Below are 27189 nucleotides of genomic sequence, written 5' to 3'. Positions count from 1 at the left end.
ATGAATTGCATCACAGACCAATCAATACGAAGAGAGAGTGTGTCCATTAACAGTGTCCTAGTCCACAAAATTGGCGCTGCTGAGTTTGTAGGTGTGTGTGTGTGTGTGTGTGTGTGTGTGTGTCCGTCCATTATTCAGACAGTGTCGTAGTCCAGAAACACATCAGCAGTATTCAGCAGTAGTGGTTGTGTCGGGGCCGTAGTGCTGCTCACTGAGCTCAGTCTGTGAGACGCTGCCCTCTGCTGGTCTGGAGGAACAGCTCCATAGCTCAGGTTCAGGTACACCTGCACACACACCAACAGACAAACAACACAACACAGACAAACATCAACACAGAATTTAGGCATGTTATATTAAACATTAATATACAATTGAGGGTATGAACATTCATATTAATACGTAAATGTAAATCGATAAATCCATATAAAACTATACTATTTATGAACCTACATTCTTGGTGTTTTCTGGCCGTAGTAGTTAAAATAATTATACCAAGTTATTGATTCCATTTAAATTCGACACAACTTCAATTGACATATATTGATAATGTTTTCAACAAAACGATGCTGAACAGTTCCAGAACGTACATTCTTGGTGTGTTCTGACAGTAGTAGTTCAGTCGTCTCGACTACTTTCCTAAAGGAAGGTCTCTTCAGAGGGTCCTCACTCCAACAGGACAACATCATGTCATAACTGGAGAGAGACAGAGAGAGACAGAGACAAAGAGAGAGAAAGAGAGAGAGAGAGACAGAGAGAGACAGACAGACAGACAGAGAGAGAGAGAGAGAGGAGAAACAGGGGTCACAAAACAAGCACAATTTACATGCGAGTCATTTAGCAGACTCTCTTATCCAGAGAGACTGACAGTAGGGAGTCATTTAGCAGACTCTCTTATCCAGAGAGACTGACAGTAGGGAGTCATTTAGCAGACTCTCTTATCCAGAGAGACTGACAGTAGGGAGTCATTTAGCAGACTCTCTTATCCAGAGAGACTGACAGTAGGGAGTCATTTAGCAGACTCTCTTATCCAGAGAGACAGACAGTAGGGAGTCATTTAGCAGACTCTCTTATCCAGATAAGTCTGCTAAATGACTCCCTACTGTGTCTTCATCTTAAGATCGCTAGGTGGGACAACCACTCAGTCATAGTAAGTATATTTTTCAAAATCACACACACTCCTTACATTTCTCTGGGAGCCACATCAGGTCTGTTCATTCTGTGTCCTTCCTGGATCATCCTGTAGAACGCTGAACCCACCTGCATACCAGGGTATGGACTGCTGCCTACACACACACACACACACACAGAGACAGACACACACAGAGACAGACAGACACACACAGACACAAACACAGACACACAGTTAGTATATTCCCCAAACATGTGTGCCTGCATGCCTTTGTGTGTGTGAGTATATAGACTGTATCCAAGGTTACTAGTTACCATGTGACCAGACATCACTCTGAAGGGTTACTATAGTTACCATGTGACCAGACATCACTCTGAAGGGTTACTATAGTTACCATGTGACCAGACATCACTCTGAAGGGTTACTATAGTTACCATGTGACCAGACATCACTCTGAAGGGTTACTATAGTTACCATGTGACCAGTCATCACTCTGAAGGGTTACTATAGTTACCATGTGACCAGACATCACTCTGAAGGGTTACTATAGTTACCATGTGACCAGACATCACTCTGAAGGGTTACTATAGTTACCATGTGACCATACATCACTCTGAAGGGTTACTATAGTTACCATGTGACCAGTCATCACTCTGAAGAGTTACTATAGTTACCATGTGACCAGACATCACTCTGAAGGGTTACTATAGTTACCATGTGACCAGTCATCACTCTGAAGGGTTACTATAGTTACCATGTGACCAGACATCACTCTGAAGGGTTACTATAGTTAGCATGTGACCAGACATCACTCTGAAGGGTTACTATAGTTACCATGTGACCAGACATCACTCTGAAGGGTTACTATAGTTACCATGTGACCAGTCATCACTCTGAAGGGTTACTATAGTTACCATGTGACCAGTCATCACTCTGAAGGGTTACTATAGTTACCATGTGACCAGACATCACTCTGAAGGGTTACTATAGTTACCATGTGACCAGTCATCACTCTGAAGGGTTACTATAGTTACCATGTGACCAGACATCACTCTGAAGGGTTACTATAGTTACCATGTGACCAGTCATCACTCTGAAGGGTTACTATAGTTACCATGTGACCAGTCATCACTCTGAAGGGTTACTATAGTTACCATGTGACCAGACATCACTCTGAAGGGTTACTATAGTTACCATGTGACCAGACATCACTCTGAAGGGTTACTATAGTTACCATGTGACCAGACATCACTCTGAAGGGTTACTAGTTACCATGTGACCAGACATCACTCTGAAGGGTTACTATAGTTACCATGTGACCAGACATCACTCTGAAGGGTTACTAGTTACCATGTGACCAGACATCACTCTGAAGGGTTACTATAGTTATCATGTGACCAGACATCACTCTGAAGGGTTACTATAGTTACCATGTGACCAGACATCACTCTGAAGGGTTACTATAGTTACCATGTGACCAGACATCACTCTGAAGGGTTACTAGTTACCATGTGACCAGACATCACTCTGAAGGGTTACTATAGTTACCATGTGACCAGACATCACTCTGAAGGGTTACTAGTTACCATGTGACCAGACATCACTCTGAAGGGTTACTAGTTACCATGTGACCAGACATCACTCTGAAGGGTTACTATAGTTACCATGTGACCAGACATCACTCTGAAGGGTTACTAGTTACCATGTGACCAGACATCACTCTGAAGGGTTACTATAGTTACCATGTGACCAGACATCACTCTGAAGGGTTACTAGTTACCATGTGACCAGACATCACTCTGAAGGGTTACTAGTTACCATGTGACCAGACATCACTCTGAAGGGTTACTAGTTACCATGTGACCAGACATCACTCTGAAGGGTTACTATAGTTACCATGTGACCAGACATCACTCTGAAGGGTTACTATAGTTACCATGTGACCAGACATCACTCTGAAGGGTTACTATAGTTACCATGTGACCAGACATCACTCTGAAGGGTTACTATAGTTACCATGTGACCAGACATCACTCTGAAGGGTTACTAGTTACCATGTGACCAGACATCACTCTGAAGGGTTACTATAGTTACCATGTGACCAGACATCACTCTGAAGGGTTACTATAGTTACCATGTGACCAGACATCACTCTGAAGGGTTACTAGTTACCATGTGACCAGACATCACTCTGAAGGGTTACTATAGTTACCATGTGACCAGACATCACTCTGAAGGGTTACTATAGTTACCATGTGACCAGACATCACTCTGAAGGGTTACTATAGTTACCATGTGACCAGACATCACTCTGAAGGGTTAAAGTTGATTTTGAGGGTCTTCTAAAGACCCCCAACATTGATTATGTTGTTATTAATAATTTGCTTATGTGCCATTATACTTATTCTCACTGTATAGCTGAATATATTGAGGCCTCTGTCTGTGTCAAGCTCTCTACCAAAACCCACAGCCCCGCGTCTGTGAGAAGAGGTGAGAAAAAGGGACTGTGGATGACAGCGAGACACAGCGTCTGTTTTTCTCTGAAACCAGGGCAGATTTACCTACTGCTGAGACAGGTTCTCAGAAACCTTGTGTTTAGAATAACTGGGTCTTTAAACTGCACATGCAGGGTTTGACACCATGAGGTTTGATCTATAGAAGATCCTGTCTTTCTTTAGTTCACAACTCAGGAGAGACGTCAGTTGTATGTTGATCTTTGACTTCTGTCAACAGCTGTATTCTAATTCAAATATCTTAATTTTATATATTCACATTTTGAGTATTCCTTATTTGTTAAGTAAATAACGTAGACCAGAAAACGTAAAACCAACAACTCTCCAAGGTTACTATAGTTACCATGTGACCAGACATCAGTCTCCAAGGTGACTATAGATACCATGTGACCAGACATCAGTCTCCTAGGTGACTATAGTTACCATGTGACCAGACATCAGTCTCCTAGGTGACTATAGTTACCATGTGACCAGACATCAGTCTCCAAGGCGACTATAGATACCATGTGACCAGACATCAGTCTCCTAGGTGACTATAGTTACCATGTGACCAGACATCAGTCTCCTAGGTGACTATAGTTACCATGTAACCAGACATCAGTCTCCAAGGTGACTATAGATACCATGTGACCAGACATCAGTCTCCAAGGTGACTATAGTTACCATGTGACCAGACATCAGTCTCCAAGGTGACTATAGTTACCATGTGACCAGACATCAGTCTCCAAGGTGACTATAGTTACCATGTGACCAGACATCAGTCTCCAAGGTTACTATAGTTACCATGTGACCAGACATCAGTCTCCAAGGTGACTATAGATATCATGTGACCAGACATCAGTCTCCTAGGTGACTATAGTTACCATGTGACCAGACATCAGTCTCCAAGGTGACTATAGTTACCATGACATCAGTCTCCAAGGTGACTATAGATACCATGTGACCAGACATCAGTCTCCAAGGTGACTATAGATACCATGTGACCAGACATCAGTCTCCAAGGTGACTATAGATACCATGTGACCAGACATCAGTCTCCAAGGTGACTATAGATACCATGTGACCAGACATCAGTCTCCAAGGTGACTATAGATACCATGTGACCAGACATCAGTCTCCAAGGTGACTATAGATACCATGTGACCAGACATCAGTCTCCAAGGTGACTATAGTTACCATGTGACCAGACATCAGTCTCCAAGGTGACTATAGTTACCATGTGACCAGACATCAGTATCCAAGGTGACTATAGATACCATGTGACCAGACATCAGTCTCCAATGTGACTATAGTTACCATGTGACCAGACATCAGTCTCCAAGGTGACTATAGATACCATGTGACCAGACATCAGTCTCCAAGGTGACTATAGTTACCATGACATCAGTCTCCTAGATGACTATAGATACCATGTGACCAGACATCAGTCTCCTAGGTGACTATAGATACCATGTGACCAGACATCAGTCTCCAAGGTGACTATAGATACCATGTGACCAGACATCAGTCTCCAAGGTGACTATAGATACCATGTGACCAGACATCAGTCTCCAATGTGACTATAGATACCATGTGACCAGACATCAGTCTCCAAGGTGACTATAGTTACCATGACATCAGTCTCCTAGATGACTATAGATACCATGTGACCAGACATCAGTCTCCAAGGTGACTATAGATACCATGTGACCAGACATCAGTCTCCAAGGTGACTATAGATACCATGTGACCAGACATCAGTCTCCAAGGTGACTATAGATACCATGTGACCAGACATCAGTCTCCAAGGTGACTATAGATACCATGTGACCAGACATCAGTCTCCAAGGTGACTATAGTTACCATGTGACCAGACATCAGTCTCCAAGGTGACTATAGATACCATGTGACCAGACATCAGTCTCCAAGGTGACTATAGATACCATGTGACCAGACATCAGTCTCCAAGGTGACTATAGTTACCATGACATCAGTCTCCTAGATGACTATAGATACCATGTGACCAGACATCAGTCTCCAAGGTGACTATAGATACCATGTGACCAGACATCAGTCTCCAAGGTGACTATAGTTACCATGACATCAGTCTCCTAGATGACTATAGATACCATGTGACCAGACATCAGTCTCCAAGGTTACTATAGTTACCATGTGACCAGACATCAGTCTCCTAGGTGACTATAGTTACCATGTGACCAGATATCGGTCTCCAAGGTGACTATAGCTACCATGTGACCAGACATCAGTCTCCAAGGTGACTATAGTTACCATGTGACCAGACATCAGTCTCCAAGGTGACTATAGCTACCATGTGACCAGACATCAGTCTCCAATGTGACTATAGATACCATGTGACCAGACATCAGTCTCCAAGGTGACTATAGTTACCATGACATCAGTCTCCTAGATGACTATAGATACCATGTGACCAGACATCAGTCTCCAAGGTGACTATAGATACCATGTGACCAGACATCAGTCTCCAAGGTGACTATAGATACCATGTGACCAGACATCAGTCTCCAAGGTGACTATAGATACCATGTGACCAGACATCAGTCTCCAAGGTGACTATAGATACCATGTGACCAGACATCAGTCTCCAAGGTGACTATAGTTACCATGTGACCAGACATCAGTCTCCAAGGTGACTATAGATACCATGTGACCAGACATCAGTCTCCAAGGTGACTATAGATACCATGTGACCAGACATCAGTCTCCAAGGTGACTATAGTTACCATGACATCAGTCTCCTAGATGACTATAGATACCATGTGACCAGACATCAGTCTCCAAGGTGACTATAGATACCATGTGACCAGACATCAGTCTCCAAGGTGACTATAGTTACCATGACATCAGTCTCCTAGATGACTATAGATACCATGTGACCAGACATCAGTCTCCAAGGTTACTATAGTTACCATGTGACCAGACATCAGTCTCCTAGGTGACTATAGTTACCATGTGACCAGATATCGGTCTCCAAGGTGACTATAGCTACCATGTGACCAGACATCAGTCTCCAAGGTGACTATAGTTACCATGACATCAGTCTCCTAGATGACTATAGATACCATGTGACCAGACATCAGTCTCCAAGGTGACTATAGATACCATGTGACCAGACATCAGTCTCCAAGGTGACTATAGATACCATGTGACCAGACATCAGTCTCCAAGGTGACTATAGATACCATGTGACCAGACATCAGTCTCCAAGGTGACTATAGATACCATGTGACCAGACATCAGTCTCCAAGGTGACTATAGTTACCATGTGACCAGACATCAGTCTCCAAGGTGACTATAGATACCATGTGACCAGACATCAGTCTCCAAGGTGACTATAGATACCATGTGACCAGACATCAGTCTCCAAGGTGACTATAGTTACCATGACATCAGTCTCCTAGATGACTATAGATACCATGTGACCAGACATCAGTCTCCAAGGTGACTATAGATACCATGTGACCAGACATCAGTCTCCAAGGTGACTATAGTTACCATGACATCAGTCTCCTAGATGACTATAGATACCATGTGACCAGACATCAGTCTCCAAGGTTACTATAGTTACCATGTGACCAGACATCAGTCTCCTAGGTGACTATAGTTACCATGTGACCAGATATCGGTCTCCAAGGTGACTATAGCTACCATGTGACCAGACATCAGTCTCCAAGGTGACTATAGTTACCATGACATCAGTCTCCTAGATGACTATAGATACCATGTGACCAGACATCAGTCTCCAAGGTGACTATAGATACCATGTGACCAGACATCAGTCTCCAAGGTGACTATAGATACCATGTGACCAGACATCAGTCTCCAAGGTGACTATAGATACCATGTGACCAGACATCAGTCTCCAAGGTGACTATAGATACCATGTGACCAGACATCAGTCTCCAAGGTGACTATAGATACCATGTGACCAGACATCAGTCTCCAAGGTGACTATAGTTACCATGTGACCAGACATCAGTCTCCAAGGTGACTATAGTTACCATGTGACCAGACATCAGTATCCAAGGTGACTATAGATACCATGTGACCAGACATCAGTCTCCAATGTGACTATAGTTACCATGTGACCAGACATCAGTCTCCAAGGTGACTATAGATACCATGTGACCAGACATCAGTCTCCAAGGTGACTATAGTTACCATGACATCAGTCTCCTAGATGACTATAGATACCATGTGACCAGACATCAGTCTCCTAGGTGACTATAGATACCATGTGACCAGACATCAGTCTCCAAGGTGACTATAGTTACCATGACATCAGTCTCCAAGGTGACTATAGTTACCATGACATCAGTCTCCTAGATGACTATAGATACCATGTGACCAGACATCAGTCTCCAAGGTGACTATAGATACCATGTGACCAGACATCAGTCTCCAAGGTGACTATAGATACCATGTGACCAGACATCAGTCTCCAAGGTGACTATAGATACCATGTGACCAGACATCAGTCTCCAAGGTGACTATAGATACCATGTGACCAGACATCAGTCTCCAAGGTGACTATAGTTACCATGTGACCAGACATCAGTCTCCAAGGTGACTATAGATACCATGTGACCAGACATCAGTCTCCAAGGTGACTATAGATACCATGTGACCAGACATCAGTCTCCAAGGTGACTATAGTTACCATGACATCAGTCTCCTAGATGACTATAGATACCATGTGACCAGACATCAGTCTCCAAGGTGACTATAGATACCATGTGACCAGACATCAGTCTCCAAGGTGACTATAGTTACCATGACATCAGTCTCCTAGATGACTATAGATACCATGTGACCAGACATCAGTCTCCAAGGTTACTATAGTTACCATGTGACCAGACATCAGTCTCCTAGGTGACTATAGTTACCATGTGACCAGATATCGGTCTCCAAGGTGACTATAGCTACCATGTGACCAGACATCAGTCTCCAAGGTGACTATAGTTACCATGTGACCAGACATCAGTCTCCAAGGTGACTATAGCTACCATGTGACCAGACATCAGTCTCCAATGTGACTATAGATACCATGTGACCAGACATCAGTCTCCAAGGTGACTATAGTTACCATGACATCAGTCTCCTAGATGACTATAGATACCATGTGACCAGACATCAGTCTCCAAGGTGACTATAGATACCATGTGACCAGACATCAGTCTCCAAGGTGACTATAGATACCATGTGACCAGACATCAGTCTCCAAGGTGACTATAGATACCATGTGACCAGACATCAGTCTCCAAGGTGACTATAGATACCATGTGACCAGACATCAGTCTCCAAGGTGACTATAGTTACCATGTGACCAGACATCAGTCTCCAAGGTGACTATAGATACCATGTGACCAGACATCAGTCTCCAAGGTGACTATAGATACCATGTGACCAGACATCAGTCTCCAAGGTGACTATAGTTACCATGACATCAGTCTCCTAGATGACTATAGATACCATGTGACCAGACATCAGTCTCCAAGGTGACTATAGATACCATGTGACCAGACATCAGTCTCCAAGGTGACTATAGTTACCATGACATCAGTCTCCTAGATGACTATAGATACCATGTGACCAGACATCAGTCTCCAAGGTTACTATAGTTACCATGTGACCAGACATCAGTCTCCTAGGTGACTATAGTTACCATGTGACCAGATATCGGTCTCCAAGGTGACTATAGCTACCATGTGACCAGTCATCACTCTGAAGGGTTACTATAGTTACCATGTGACCAGTCATCACTCTGAAGGGTTACTATAGTTACCATGTGACCAGACATCACTCTGAAGGGTTACTATAGTTACCATGTGACCAGACATCACTCTGAAGGGTTACTATAGTTACCATGTGACCAGACATCACTCTGAAGGGTTACTAGTTACCATGTGACCAGACATCACTCTGAAGGGTTACTATAGTTACCATGTGACCAGACATCACTCTGAAGGGTTACTAGTTACCATGTGACCAGACATCACTCTGAAGGGTTACTATAGTTATCATGTGACCAGACATCACTCTGAAGGGTTACTATAGTTACCATGTGACCAGACATCACTCTGAAGGGTTACTATAGTTACCATGTGACCAGACATCACTCTGAAGGGTTACTAGTTACCATGTGACCAGACATCACTCTGAAGGGTTACTATAGTTACCATGTGACCAGACATCACTCTGAAGGGTTACTAGTTACCATGTGACCAGACATCACTCTGAAGGGTTACTAGTTACCATGTGACCAGACATCACTCTGAAGGGTTACTATAGTTACCATGTGACCAGACATCACTCTGAAGGGTTACTAGTTACCATGTGACCAGACATCACTCTGAAGGGTTACTATAGTTACCATGTGACCAGACATCACTCTGAAGGGTTACTAGTTACCATGTGACCAGACATCACTCTGAAGGGTTACTAGTTACCATGTGACCAGACATCACTCTGAAGGGTTACTAGTTACCATGTGACCAGACATCACTCTGAAGGGTTACTATAGTTACCATGTGACCAGACATCACTCTGAAGGGTTACTATAGTTACCATGTGACCAGACATCACTCTGAAGGGTTACTATAGTTACCATGTGACCAGACATCACTCTGAAGGGTTACTATAGTTACCATGTGACCAGACATCACTCTGAAGGGTTACTATAGTTACCATGTGACCAGACATCACTCTGAAGGGTTACTATAGTTACCATGTGACCAGACATCACTCTGAAGGGTTACTAGTTACCATGTGACCAGACATCACTCTGAAGGGTTACTATAGTTACCATGTGACCAGACATCACTCTGAAGGGTTACTAGTTACCATGTGACCAGACATCACTCTGAAGGGTTACTATAGTTATCATGTGACCAGACATCACTCTGAAGGGTTACTATAGTTACCATGTGACCAGACATCACTCTGAAGGGTTACTATAGTTACCATGTGACCAGACATCACTCTGAAGGGTTACTAGTTACCATGTGACCAGACATCACTCTGAAGGGTTACTATAGTTACCATGTGACCAGACATCACTCTGAAGGGTTACTAGTTACCATGTGACCAGACATCACTCTGAAGGGTTACTAGTTACCATGTGACCAGACATCACTCTGAAGGGTTACTATAGTTACCATGTGACCAGACATCACTCTGAAGGGTTACTAGTTACCATGTGACCAGACATCACTCTGAAGGGTTACTATAGTTACCATGTGACCAGACATCACTCTGAAGGGTTACTAGTTACCATGTGACCAGACATCACTCTGAAGGGTTACTAGTTACCATGTGACCAGACATCACTCTGAAGGGTTACTAGTTACCATGTGACCAGACATCACTCTGAAGGGTTACTATAGTTACCATGTGACCAGACATCACTCTGAAGGGTTACTATAGTTACCATGTGACCAGACATCACTCTGAAGGGTTACTATAGTTACCATGTGACCAGACATCACTCTGAAGGGTTACTATAGTTACCATGTGACCAGACATCACTCTGAAGGGTTACTAGTTACCATGTGACCAGACATCACTCTGAAGGGTTACTATAGTTACCATGTGACCAGACATCACTCTGAAGGGTTACTATAGTTACCATGTGACCAGACATCACTCTGAAGGGTTACTAGTTACCATGTGACCAGACATCACTCTGAAGGGTTACTATAGTTACCATGTGACCAGACATCACTCTGAAGGGTTACTATAGTTACCATGTGACCAGACATCACTCTGAAGGGTTACTATAGTTACCATGTGACCAGACATCACTCTGAAGGGTTAAAGTTGATTTTGAGGGTCTTCTAAAGACCCCCAACATTGATTATGTTGTTATTAATAATTTGCTTATGTGCCATTATACTTATTCTCACTGTATAGCTGAATATATTGAGGCCTCTGTCTGTGTCAAGCTCTCTACCAAAACCCACAGCCCCGCGTCTGTGAGAAGAGGTGAGAAAAAGGGACTGTGGATGACAGCGAGACACAGCGTCTGTTTTTCTCTGAAACCAGGGCAGATTTACCTACTGCTGAGACAGGTTCTCAGAAACCTTGTGTTTAGAATAACTGGGTCTTTAAACTGCACATGCAGGGTTTGACACCATGAGGTTTGATCTATAGAAGATCCTGTCTTTCTTTAGTTCACAACTCAGGAGAGACGTCAGTTGTATGTTGATCTTTGACTTCTGTCAACAGCTGTATTCTAATTCAAATATCTTAATTTTATATATTCACATTTTGAGTATTCCTTATTTGTTAAGTAAATAACGTAGACCAGAAAACGTAAAACCAACAACTCTCCAAGGTTACTATAGTTACCATGTGACCAGACATCAGTCTCCAAGGTGACTATAGATACCATGTGACCAGACATCAGTCTCCTAGGTGACTATAGTTACCATGTGACCAGACATCAGTCTCCTAGGTGACTATAGTTACCATGTGACCAGACATCAGTCTCCAAGGCGACTATAGATACCATGTGACCAGACATCAGTCTCCTAGGTGACTATAGTTACCATGTGACCAGACATCAGTCTCCTAGGTGACTATAGTTACCATGTAACCAGACATCAGTCTCCAAGGTGACTATAGATACCATGTGACCAGACATCAGTCTCCAAGGTGACTATAGTTACCATGTGACCAGACATCAGTCTCCAAGGTGACTATAGTTACCATGTGACCAGACATCAGTCTCCAAGGTGACTATAGTTACCATGTGACCAGACATCAGTCTCCAAGGTTACTATAGTTACCATGTGACCAGACATCAGTCTCCAAGGTGACTATAGTTACCATGTGACCAGACATCAGTCTCCAAGGTGACTATAGTTACCATGTGACCAGACATCAGTCTCCAAGGTGACTATAGATACCATGTGACCAGACATCAGTCTCCAAGGTGACTATAGATACCATGTGACCAGACATCAGTCTCCAAGGTGACTATAGTTACCATGACATCAGTCTCCTAGATGACTATAGATACCATGTGACCAGACATCAGTCTCCAAGGTGACTATAGATACCATGTGACCAGACATCAGTCTCCAAGGTGACTATAGTTACCATGACATCAGTCTCCTAGATGACTATAGATACCATGTGACCAGACATCAGTCTCCAAGGTTACTATAGTTACCATGTGACCAGACATCAGTCTCCTAGGTGACTATAGTTACCATGTGACCAGATATCGGTCTCCAAGGTGACTATAGCTACCATGTGACCAGACATCAGTCTCCAAGGTGACTATAGTTACCATGTGACCAGACATCAGTCTCCAAGGTGACTATAGCTACCATGTGACCAGACATCAGTCTCCAATGTGACTATAGATACCATGTGACCAGACATCAGTCTCCAAGGTGACTATAGTTACCATGACATCAGTCTCCTAGATGACTATAGATACCATGTGACCAGACATCAGTCTCCAAGGTGACTATAGATACCATGTGACCAGACATCAGTCTCCAAGGTGACTATAGATACCATGTGACCAGACATCAGTCTCCAAGGTGACTATAGATACCATGTGACCAGACATCAGTCTCCAAGGTGACTATAGATACCATGTGACCAGACATCAGTCTCCAAGGTGACTATAGTTACCATGTGACCAGACATCAGTCTCCAAGGTGACTATAGATACCATGTGACCAGACATCAGTCTCCAAGGTGACTATAGATACCATGTGACCAGACATCAGTCTCCAAGGTGACTATAGTTACCATGACATCAGTCTCCTAGATGACTATAGATACCATGTGACCAGACATCAGTCTCCAAGGTGACTATAGATACCATGTGACCAGACATCAGTCTCCAAGGTGACTATAGTTACCATGACATCAGTCTCCTAGATGACTATAGATACCATGTGACCAGACATCAGTCTCCAAGGTTACTATAGTTACCATGTGACCAGACATCAGTCTCCTAGGTGACTATAGTTACCATGTGACCAGATATCGGTCTCCAAGGTGACTATAGCTACCATGTGACCAGTCATCACTCTGAAGGGTTACTATAGTTACCATGTGACCAGTCATCACTCTGAAGGGTTACTATAGTTACCATGTGACCAGACATCACTCTGAAGGGTTACTATAGTTACCATGTGACCAGACATCACTCTGAAGGGTTACTATAGTTACCATGTGACCAGACATCACTCTGAAGGGTTACTAGTTACCATGTGACCAGACATCACTCTGAAGGGTTACTATAGTTACCATGTGACCAGACATCACTCTGAAGGGTTACTAGTTACCATGTGACCAGACATCACTCTGAAGGGTTACTATAGTTATCATGTGACCAGACATCACTCTGAAGGGTTACTATAGTTACCATGTGACCAGACATCACTCTGAAGGGTTACTATAGTTACCATGTGACCAGACATCACTCTGAAGGGTTACTAGTTACCATGTGACCAGACATCACTCTGAAGGGTTACTATAGTTACCATGTGACCAGACATCACTCTGAAGGGTTACTAGTTACCATGTGACCAGACATCACTCTGAAGGGTTACTAGTTACCATGTGACCAGACATCACTCTGAAGGGTTACTATAGTTACCATGTGACCAGACATCACTCTGAAGGGTTACTAGTTACCATGTGACCAGACATCACTCTGAAGGGTTACTATAGTTACCATGTGACCAGACATCACTCTGAAGGGTTACTAGTTACCATGTGACCAGACATCACTCTGAAGGGTTACTAGTTACCATGTGACCAGACATCACTCTGAAGGGTTACTAGTTACCATGTGACCAGACATCACTCTGAAGGGTTACTATAGTTACCATGTGACCAGACATCACTCTGAAGGGTTACTATAGTTACCATGTGACCAGACATCACTCTGAAGGGTTACTATAGTTACCATGTGACCAGACATCACTCTGAAGGGTTACTATAGTTACCATGTGACCAGACATCACTCTGAAGGGTTACTATAGTTACCATGTGACCAGACATCACTCTGAAGGGTTACTATAGTTACCATGTGACCAGACATCACTCTGAAGGGTTACTAGTTACCATGTGACCAGACATCACTCTGAAGGGTTACTATAGTTACCATGTGACCAGACATCACTCTGAAGGGTTACTAGTTACCATGTGACCAGACATCACTCTGAAGGGTTACTATAGTTATCATGTGACCAGACATCACTCTGAAGGGTTACTATAGTTACCATGTGACCAGACATCACTCTGAAGGGTTACTATAGTTACCATGTGACCAGACATCACTCTGAAGGGTTACTAGTTACCATGTGACCAGACATCACTCTGAAGGGTTACTATAGTTACCATGTGACCAGACATCACTCTGAAGGGTTACTAGTTACCATGTGACCAGACATCACTCTGAAGGGTTACTAGTTACCATGTGACCAGACATCACTCTGAAGGGTTACTATAGTTACCATGTGACCAGACATCACTCTGAAGGGTTACTAGTTACCATGTGACCAGACATCACTCTGAAGGGTTACTATAGTTACCATGTGACCAGACATCACTCTGAAGGGTTACTAGTTACCATGTGACCAGACATCACTCTGAAGGGTTACTAGTTACCATGTGACCAGACATCACTCTGAAGGGTTACTAGTTACCATGTGACCAGACATCACTCTGAAGGGTTACTATAGTTACCATGTGACCAGACATCACTCTGAAGGGTTACTATAGTTACCATGTGACCAGACATCACTCTGAAGGGTTACTATAGTTACCATGTGACCAGACATCACTCTGAAGGGTTACTATAGTTACCATGTGACCAGACATCACTCTGAAGGGTTACTAGTTACCATGTGACCAGACATCACTCTGAAGGGTTACTATAGTTACCATGTGACCAGACATCACTCTGAAGGGTTACTATAGTTACCATGTGACCAGACATCACTCTGAAGGGTTACTAGTTACCATGTGACCAGACATCACTCTGAAGGGTTACTATAGTTACCATGTGACCAGACATCACTCTGAAGGGTTACTATAGTTACCATGTGACCAGACATCACTCTGAAGGGTTACTATAGTTACCATGTGACCAGACATCACTCTGAAGGGTTAAAGTTGATTTTGAGGGTCTTCTAAAGACCCCCAACATTGATTATGTTGTTATTAATAATTTGCTTATGTGCCATTATACTTATTCTCACTGTATAGCTGAATATATTGAGGCCTCTGTCTGTGTCAAGCTCTCTACCAAAACCCACAGCCCCGCGTCTGTGAGAAGAGGTGAGAAAAAGGGACTGTGGATGACAGCGAGACACAGCGTCTGTTTTTCTCTGAAACCAGGGCAGATTTACCTACTGCTGAGACAGGTTCTCAGAAACCTTGTGTTTAGAATAACTGGGTCTTTAAACTGCACATGCAGGGTTTGACACCATGAGGTTTGATCTATAGAAGATCCTGTCTTTCTTTAGTTCACAACTCAGGAGAGACGTCAGTTGTATGTTGATCTTTGACTTCTGTCAACAGCTGTATTCTAATTCAAATATCTTAATTTTATATATTCACATTTTGAGTATTCCTTATTTGTTAAGTAAATAACGTAGACCAGAAAACGTAAAACCAACAACTCTCCAAGGTTACTATAGTTACCATGTGACCAGACATCAGTCTCCAAGGTGACTATAGATACCATGTGACCAGACATCAGTCTCCTAGGTGACTATAGTTACCATGTGACCAGACATCAGTCTCCTAGGTGACTATAGTTACCATGTGACCAGACATCAGTCTCCAAGGCGACTATAGATACCATGTGACCAGACATCAGTCTCCTAGGTGACTATAGTTACCATGTGACCAGACATCAGTCTCCTAGGTGACTATAGTTACCATGTAACCAGACATCAGTCTCCAAGGTGACTATAGATACCATGTGACCAGACATCAGTCTCCAAGGTGACTATAGTTACCATGTGACCAGACATCAGTCTCCAAGGTGACTATAGTTACCATGTGACCAGACATCAGTCTCCAAGGTGACTATAGTTACCATGTGACCAGACATCAGTCTCCAAGGTTACTATAGTTACCATGTGACCAGACATCAGTCTCCAAGGTGACTATAGATATCATGTGACCAGACATCAGTCTCCTAGGTGACTATAGTTACCATGTGACCAGACATCAGTCTCCAAGGTGACTATAGTTACCATGACATCAGTCTCCAAGGTGACTATAGATACCATGTGACCAGACATCAGTCTCCAAGGTGACTATAGATACCATGTGACCAGACATCAGTCTCCAAGGTGACTATAGATACCATGTGACCAGACATCAGTCTCCAAGGTGACTATAGATACCATGTGACCAGACATCAGTCTCCAAGGTGACTATAGATACCATGTGACCAGACATCAGTCTCCAAGGTGACTATAGATACCATGTGACCAGACATCAGTCTCCAAGGTGACTATAGTTACCATGTGACCAGACATCAGTCTCCAAGGTGACTATAGTTACCATGTGACCAGACATCAGTATCCAAGGTGACTATAGATACCATGTGACCAGACATCAGTCTCCAATGTGACTATAGTTACCATGTGACCAGACATCAGTCTCCAAGGTGACTATAGATACCATGTGACCAGACATCAGTCTCCAAGGTGACTATAGTTACCATGACATCAGTCTCCTAGATGACTATAGATACCATGTGACCAGACATCAGTCTCCTAGGTGACTATAGATACCATGTGACCAGACATCAGTCTCCAAGGTGACTATAGATACCATGTGACCAGACATCAGTCTCCAAGGTGACTATAGATACCATGTGACCAGACATCAGTCTCCAATGTGACTATAGATACCATGTGACCAGACATCAGTCTCCAAGGTGACTATAGTTACCATGACATCAGTCTCCTAGATGACTATAGATACCATGTGACCAGACATCAGTCTCCAAGGTGACTATAGATACCATGTGACCAGACATCAGTCTCCAAGGTGACTATAGATACCATGTGACCAGACATCAGTCTCCAAGGTGACTATAGATACCATGTGACCAGACATCAGTCTCCAAGGTGACTATAGATACCATGTGACCAGACATCAGTCTCCAAGGTGACTATAGTTACCATGTGACCAGACATCAGTCTCCAAGGTGACTATAGATACCATGTGACCAGACATCAGTCTCCAAGGTGACTATAGATACCATGTGACCAGACATCAGTCTCCAAGGTGACTATAGTTACCATGACATCAGTCTCCTAGATGACTATAGATACCATGTGACCAGACATCAGTCTCCAAGGTGACTATAGATACCATGTGACCAGACATCAGTCTCCAAGGTGACTATAGTTACCATGACATCAGTCTCCTAGATGACTATAGATACCATGTGACCAGACATCAGTCTCCAAGGTTACTATAGTTACCATGTGACCAGACATCAGTCTCCTAGGTGACTATAGTTACCATGTGACCAGATATCGGTCTCCAAGGTGACTATAGCTACCATGTGACCAGACATCAGTCTCCAAGGTGACTATAGTTACCATGTGACCAGACATCAGTCTCCAAGGTGACTATAGCTACCATGTGACCAGACATCAGTCTCCAATGTGACTATAGATACCATGTGACCAGACATCAGTCTCCAAGGTGACTATAGTTACCATGACATCAGTCTCCTAGATGACTATAGATACCATGTGACCAGACATCAGTCTCCAAGGTGACTATAGATACCATGTGACCAGACATCAGTCTCCAAGGTGACTATAGATACCATGTGACCAGACATCAGTCTCCAAGGTGACTATAGATACCATGTGACCAGACATCAGTCTCCAAGGTGACTATAGATACCATGTGACCAGACATCAGTCTCCAAGGTGACTATAGTTACCATGTGACCAGACATCAGTCTCCAAGGTGACTATAGATACCATGTGACCAGACATCAGTCTCCAAGGTGACTATAGATACCATGTGACCAGACATCAGTCTCCAAGGTGACTATAGTTACCATGACATCAGTCTCCTAGATGACTATAGATACCATGTGACCAGACATCAGTCTCCAAGGTGACTATAGATACCATGTGACCAGACATCAGTCTCCAAGGTGACTATAGTTACCATGACATCAGTCTCCTAGATGACTATAGATACCATGTGACCAGACATCAGTCTCCAAGGTTACTATAGTTACCATGTGACCAGACATCAGTCTCCTAGGTGACTATAGTTACCATGTGACCAGATATCGGTCTCCAAGGTGACTATAGCTACCATGTGACCAGACATCAGTCTCCAAGGTGACTATAGTTACCATGACATCAGTCTCCTAGATGACTATAGATACCATGTGACCAGACATCAGTCTCCAAGGTGACTATAGATACCATGTGACCAGACATCAGTCTCCAAGGTGACTATAGATACCATGTGACCAGACATCAGTCTCCAAGGTGACTATAGATACCATGTGACCAGACATCAGTCTCCAAGGTGACTATAGATACCATGTGACCAGACATCAGTCTCCAAGGTGACTATAGTTACCATGTGACCAGACATCAGTCTCCAAGGTGACTATAGATACCATGTGACCAGACATCAGTCTCCAAGGTGACTATAGATACCATGTGACCAGACATCAGTCTCCAAGGTGACTATAGTTACCATGACATCAGTCTCCTAGATGACTATAGATACCATGTGACCAGACATCAGTCTCCAAGGTGACTATAGATACCATGTGACCAGACATCAGTCTCCAAGGTGACTATAGTTACCATGACATCAGTCTCCTAGATGACTATAGATACCATGTGACCAGACATCAGTCTCCAAGGTTACTATAGTTACCATGTGACCAGACATCAGTCTCCTAGGTGACTATAGTTACCATGTGACCAGATATCGGTCTCCAAGGTGACTATAGCTACCATGTGACCAGACATCAGTCTCCAAGGTGACTATAGTTACCATGACATCAGTCTCCTAGATGACTATAGATACCATGTGACCAGACATCAGTCTCCAAGGTGACTATAGATACCATGTGACCAGACATCAGTCTCCAAGGTGACTATAGATACCATGTGACCAGACATCAGTCTCCAAGGTGACTATAGATACCATGTGACCAGACATCAGTCTCCAAGGTGACTATAGATACCATGTGACCAGACATCAGTCTCCAAGGTGACTATAGATACCATGTGACCAGACATCAGTCTCCAAGGTGACTATAGTTACCATGACATCAGTCTCCTAGATGACTATAGATACCATGTGACCAGACATCAGTCTCCAAGGTTACTATAGTTACCATGTGACCAGACATCAGTCTCCTAGGTGACTATAGTTACCATGTGACCAGATATCGGTCTCCAAGGTGACTATAGCTACCATGTGACCAGACATCAGTCTCCAAGGTGACTATAGTTACCATGTGACCAGACATCAGTCTCCAAGGTGACTATAGCTACCATGTGACCAGACATCAGTCTCCAATGTGACTATAGATACCATGTGACCAGACATCAGTCTCCAAGGTGACTATAGTTACCATGACATCAGTCTCCTAGATGACTATAGATACCATGTGACCAGACATCAGTCTCCAAGGTGACTATAGATACCATGTGACCAGACATCAGTCTCCAAGGTGACTATAGATACCATGTGACCAGACATCAGTCTCCAAGGTGACTATAGATACCATGTGACCAGACATCAGTCTCCAAGGTGACTATAGATACCATGTGACCAGACATCAGTCTCCAAGGTGACTATAGTTACCATGTGACCAGACATCAGTCTCCAAGGTGACTATAGATACCATGTGACCAGACATCAGTCTCCAAGGTGACTATAGATACCATGTGACCAGACATCAGTCTCCAAGGTGACTATAGTTACCATGACATCAGTCTCCTAGATGACTATAGATACCATGTGACCAGACATCAGTCTCCAAGGTGACTATAGATACCATGTGACCAGACATCAGTCTCCAAGGTGACTATAGTTACCATGACATCAGTCTCCTAGATGACTATAGATACCATGTGACCAGACATCAGTCTCCAAGGTTACTATAGTTACCATGTGACCAGACATCAGTCTCCTAGGTGACTATAGTTACCATGTGACCAGATATCGGTCTCCAAGGTGACTATAGCTACCATGTGACCAGACATCAGTCTCCAAGGTGACTATAGTTACCATGTGACCAGACATCAGTCTCCAAGGTGACTATAGCTACCATGTGACCAGACATCAGTCTCCAATGTGACTATAGATACCATGTGACCAGACATCAGTCTCCAAGGTGACTATAGTTACCATGACATCAGTCTCCTAGATGACTATAGATACCATGTGACCAGACATCAGTCTCCAAGGTGACTATAGATACCATGTGACCAGACATCAGTCTCCAAGGTGACTATAGATACCATGTGACCAGACATCAGTCTCCAAGGTGACTATAGATACCATGTGACCAGACATCAGTCTCCAAGGTGACTATAGATACCATGTGACCAGACATCAGTCTCCAAGGTGACTATAGTTACCATGTGACCAGACATCAGTCTCCAAGGTGACTATAGATACCATGTGACCAGACATCAGTCTCCAAGGTGACTATAGATACCATGTGACCAGACATCAGTCTCCAAGGTGACTATAGTTACCATGACATCAGTCTCCTAGATGACTATAGATACCATGTGACCAGACATCAGTCTCCAAGGTGACTATAGATACCATGTGACCAGACATCAGTCTCCAAGGTGACTATAGTTACCATGACATCAGTCTCCTAGATGACTATAGATACCATGTGACCAGACATCAGTCTCCAAGGTTACTATAGTTACCATGTGACCAGACATCAGTCTCCTAGGTGACTATAGTTACCATGTGACCAGATATCGATCTCCAAGGTGACTATAGCTACCATGTGACCAGACATCAGTCTCCAAGGTGACTATAGTTACCATGTGACCAGACATCAGTCTCCAAGGTGACTATAGCTACCATGTGACCAGACATCAGTCTCCAAGGTGACTATAGTTACCATGTGACCAGACATCAGTCTCCAAGGTGACTATAGTTACCATGTGACCAGACATCAGTCTCCAAGGTGATCTATAGTTATGTACTGTACATTACCTAAAGAGAATATTTCCCAGAGCAGGATACCGTATGACCAGACATCACTCTCCAAGGTGTAAACACCGTCAAAGATACTCTCTGGAGACATCCACTTCACTGGGAGACGGGCCTGGAACACACAGGAAACGCATCATCAGGGGGAGACAACACCCACAGGAAACGCATCATCGGGGTGAAACAGGAAGTGGCTATTCATTTTAAAAGATAGTTCAGTGATTTTACTTATTTGGATGTTTCCTTGCCTTGACAGTCGTTGTCCAGAGACGACTATTATCAAGATAAGGAAACACATCTAAACATGTAAAATGGCCGAACTATCCCTCTGAGATTTACGTCTATATCAAGATAAGGAAACACATCTAAACATGTAAAATGGCCGAACTGTCCCTCTGAGATTCCGTTGTGTTACAATGATTGGGTTTTTACTTGTTGCTCTTTGATGGTAAAACCTGAGCAACCTTCTTGTATTTCACACTCTTTCTATAACAAAAATACACACACACACTTACATTGCCTCTGAGGACGTAGTTAGAGTCGGTGGTGATGTCTCGGGCAAGTCCGAAGTCACAGATCTTGGCTACTCTACCCTGAGTCAGCAGAATGTTCCTGGCTGCTAGGTCTCTGTGGATACACTACACACACACACACACACACACACACACACACAAGAAAGTGGCACAGGCACGCACACAGACACACACACACACAGACACATTTAGAGTAAAGAATCAACCATGTACAGAAATAACTACATAGAAGACAGAAACACAGACAGCAGCAACTACAACTGTCTCTAACTCAGTGGAGACCTGTCATTCAGGGCAGAGCCCCACTTGTTAAGCTACAAAACAAATAAAAAGTTGCCCTGTTTAGCATTTTATTTTGGCATTAATTCCATGTCACATATCAGTTTGCAAACAACGTAAAAAAAATAAACAAATAAACAAATCCTTGAGTTAATAAAGCCGTATACAAACATGGTCTCTTTCTTGACAGAAGCCAAAATAAAAATAAGAACTAAAACGTATAAAATAATATATTTTTCGTCTCTCTGTATTTCATATTTTTCCTTCAACTCTCCAGACCTCATTTGGCCGCCTTTCGTTCCAGTACTCTGCTGCCTGTGACTGGAACGAATTGCAAAAATCGCTGAAGTTGGAGACTTTTATCTCCCTCACCAACTTCAAACATCAGCTATCTGAGCAGCTAACCGATCGCTGCAGCTGTACATAGTCTATTGGTAAATAGCCCACCCATTTTCACCTACCTCATCCCCATACTGTTTTTATTTATTTACTTTTCTGCTCTTTTGCACACCAATATCTCTACCTGTACATGACCATCTGATCATTTATCACTCCAGTGTTAATTCTGCAAAATTGTAATTATTCGCCTACCTCATGCCTTTTGCACACATTGTATATAGACTCCCCCTTTTTTTTCTACTGTGTTATTGACTTGTTAATTGTTTACTCCATGTTTAACTCTGTGTTGTCTGCTCATACTGCTATGCTTTATCTTGGCCAGGTCGCAGTTGCAAATGAGAACTTGTTCTCAACTAGCCTACCTGGTTAAATAAAGGTGAAATAAAAAAAAATTAAAAAAAGAGGCTGAATTGTATCTCACAGTCTGAGTGAGTGAAACAGTGCCCCCTCTGTCCCTCTATGTGTTGGCAATCCATCTGATGCTGTGTGGTCAAAAAGAGTATGACAATGTTGCCACCAGTAGCATTGAAAGCAACGGAAGCCAGCGAGCATTTGGCCTCCCCTTTGATAAAAAGGAAAAGTATAAAATAATAGTCAATCAAGCGTTGAGCTAAACTGTGAATGGTCCTGGCGCACCAAAAAACAGTGTCAAAGGAAGCCAGCTTGGATTTGGCTTCACTCCTATCAGATCCCATTCATACGTCATTGACAGAAACAACTTGAATTGTTGCATCTCGTTGTGTTGTTGTCTTCTGGTGACTAGCTAGTTAAAATGGTCCCTTTCCCAAATTAGCCACGGATGGAGATGGGGATTTGAACTTGTGATTTTACTTAATTCTCCATGCTGGCTAATGATTATAACAACGATTCTGAACCAACCATTAATTCATACGTTGTTGTGCCCCTGGTAGAAGGCTAATGTTAACGAGATAACGTTGCCCATGAATGGAGTTCGGCTGGCGAGCAAGCATTGTGAAGTGATGGATCGTTTTGTCAACATGACAGAGAAGAGGATGTCATTGGCGTTTCTCTACAAGTAGGGCGAGTCAACATTATCTTTCTACTTGCACGAATGAGCATGCACGCACACGCACACGCACACACACACACACACACACACACACACACACACACACAGAGAGAGAGAAATCAGTACCATGGACAGCCACATCATATTTAGCTTACATTATTGGACTAAATAGTTTCTGGTATCTTTTAGTTGTCACTGTATTAGACTAAGCAGAGGTGATTAGATGATGTTGAAATGTTGAAGTGTGAATGGTGCTGGAATAGTGGAGGCAGCTACTGTTTTCTTTGGGACTTGCGGTAACTCTGTGGTTCTAAATCAATAGTTGTTGAGTAGTCAGAAAATGTCAGAAACATGACCTTGCTTGACCTGCTGTAGGTCATGTATCTGTTTGTTACAGGTAATATGTTTTGTGGACTTCACTGGACAGATGTTGCTCTCTGGTTTTATGATGAAACAAAGGTGTGGTTTGAATTTCTTATTGACTTGCCCCTTTAGGCCCTTAGACCTATATACCACTGTGTCTATAGGCCCTTAGACCTATATACCACTGTGTCTATAGGCCCTTAGACCTATATATCACTGTGTCTATAGGCCCTTAGACCTATATATCACTGTGTCTATAGGCCCTTAGACCTATATATCACTGTGTCTATAGGCCCTTAGACCTATATATATCACTGTGTCTATAGGCCCTTAGACCTATATATATCACTGTGTCTATAGGCCCTTAGACCTATATACCACTGTGTCTATAGGCCCTTAGGCCTATATATCACTGTGTCTATAGGCCCTTAGGCCTATATATCACTGTGTCTATAGGCCCTTAGGTCTATATACCACTGTGTCTATAGGCCCTTAGGCCTATATATCACTGTGTCTATAGGCCCTTAGGCCTATATACCACTGTGTCTATAGGCCCTTAGGTCTATATATCACTGTGTCAAGGCATATGAACTAACAGGTTGTAGAGCAAACAATGTAATTATCACAACACACAGGTTGTTATATGGCTTTTGGTGCTGGATTCCCCAGTGATTTGACTCAGGCACTGCTACTGTTTTCTTGAGTCAAGCAGCTCCAAAATGCAGGTGTTTGCATCCCAGCTCAGTGCTTTCTGTGGTGGAGAGGCAGCCAGCAAAAATACAGAGCGTATGGGGGTTGGTAATCTTCTCTAGTTGCGCTGTGATTGGCTCAGTGGTCTGTCACTCACGGGGACACTAAGTCACCGCAGAATCTACAGGGAGAGCTAGGCAGTTCAATTCCCCTTTGAGTGCTGCCATAGATTTACATTAGAAGTGCCCGTCCAAATCGGGGCCTCCTAAGTGGCGCAGCGGTCTAAGGCATCGCAGTGCACGAGGTGTCACTACAGATCTGGGTTTGATCCCAGCCGCGATTGGCCCGGCGTCGTCTGGGTTAGGGGAGGGTTTGGCCAGCTGGGATGTCCTTCTCCCACCACGCTCAAGCGACTTCTTGTGGCGGGCCGAAGCGACTCCTTGTGGCGGGCCGGGCGCAGTGCACGCTGGCTTCAGCTGTATGGTGTTTCCTCCGACACATTGGTGCGGCAGGCTTCCGGGTTAAGCGAGCAGTGTGTCAACAAGCAGTGTGGCTTAGGCGGGGGGAGGGGGGGGGGGGGCGGGGGTGTGTTTCGGAAGCTCTCAACCTTCGCCTCTCCCGAGTCCGTACGGGAGTTGCAGTGGGGCGGACAAGAAGTGCACGTCCAAGAAGGCTCATGGTCATTGGCCACAGAGAAAATGACATCAAATCATGTTATATGTACAGTAGCTTTGATTGGACAGATCACGTCAACATCCGACTTTCTAAATCTTAGCTAGCCGTCATCATCATGAATCAGGTCGACAATCTACTGGCAAATCCTTTTTAATCCTCGTCATATGAAGAGAAATGATGAAGAGAAAAAATAGATAAAAAGGTATCGGTACTCATCGGCCACTGGACATAAAAATTACACAACAAGTCGGAAAGTCGCAAATTCAACAATGAGTGGTTTGGAAATAATCAGTGGCTAACTACGAGCGGCGCAAAGAAATCACTATTTTGCTTCCTCTGTGTTTGGTCCAAGTCTGGATTTAAGGATTTAAAACATCTGTCTGAAAGGGTCTATTTTCAGAGCTTAATTAAAAGGTGATGAGTGAGACGCTTACAGAAGCTACAACAAAACATGCTAATATGGGCTCACCATTACCAATGACAAGGGAGAGCGTGTTAGCATGCTAGAGTGTTAGCATACTAGTGTGTTAGCATGCTAGAGTGTTAGCATGTTAGCATGCTAGTGTGTTAGCATGCTAGCGTGTTAGTGTAACCGATGTGAAATGGCTAGCTAGTTAGCGGTGGTGCGCGCTATTAGCATTTCAATTGGTGACGTCACTCGCTCTGAGACCTTGAAGTAGTGGTTCCCCTTGCTCTGCAAGGGCCGCGGCTTTTGTGGAGCGATGGGTAACGATGCTTCGAGGGTGACTGTTGTTGATGTGTGCAGAGGGTCCCTGGTTCGAGCCCAGGTCGTGGCGAGGAGAGGGACGGAAGCTATACTGTTACATTAGCATGTTAGCATATTACCATGTTTGCATGTTAGAGTATTACCATGTTAGCGTATTAGCGTGTTAGAGTATTACCATGTTAGCGTGTTAGCGTGTTAGGGAGAGTATTACCGTATTAGCGTGTTAGCGTGTTTTGTTGTAGCCTCTGTAAGCTTCTCTCTCATCATTATTCATGATTCATTCATGTTTTTTCCTATTAATCAAGGTATTATTATCAGGATTAATTTAGAAAACGTTCAGAAAACATTTTCTATTCTTACTTCAATAGAAAATGTCACAAGACATTATTTACCAGTTCAGTTCTGGTTGGGAAAAACAGAACCCAAATAGAACCCAAACGGAACCCAAACAGAACCCAAAGAGTTTGTAGAGTTACACTTGATAAAGTCAAAGCAAAGCAAGGAATATGGGACCAAATACCAAAAATTTTAACTACTTTCATTCACTCATTAATCTAGAGATTGACTTGTTCCCACAAAGAAATGGAATGTCGGAT

General features: G+C 43.4%; 1 protein-coding gene across 1 annotated transcript in view; it reads right to left on the bottom strand.

Moving 5' to 3' along the window:
* Nucleotides 1-4: 4 nt before the first annotated feature.
* LOC110513598 (mast/stem cell growth factor receptor kita) overlaps nt 5-27189 on the bottom strand; it is an 84957-nt gene continuing 57772 nt past the window's right edge. Inside the window, exons 17-21 of the mRNA XM_090209916.1 lie at nt 22413-22535; nt 21901-22012; nt 1184-1283; nt 588-693; nt 5-284 (exon numbers count right to left, since the gene is read on the bottom strand). Of these exons, the coding sequence (XP_090066042.1) occupies nt 135-284; nt 588-693; nt 1184-1283; nt 21901-22012; nt 22413-22535 (591 nt within the window). The 3' untranslated portion in view covers nt 5-134. The remainder of the gene's footprint in view (nt 285-587; nt 694-1183; nt 1284-21900; nt 22013-22412; nt 22536-27189) is intronic.

This window comes from Oncorhynchus mykiss, chromosome 19 (genome assembly GCF_057628025.1).
Source record: "Oncorhynchus mykiss isolate SJ-2025 chromosome 19, ASM5762802v1, whole genome shotgun sequence".
Lineage (NCBI taxonomy): Eukaryota > Metazoa > Chordata > Actinopteri > Salmoniformes > Salmonidae > Oncorhynchus > Oncorhynchus mykiss.
The sequence above is the reverse complement of the archived record's forward strand: the minus strand, read 5'-3'. Positions and strand labels throughout refer to the sequence as shown.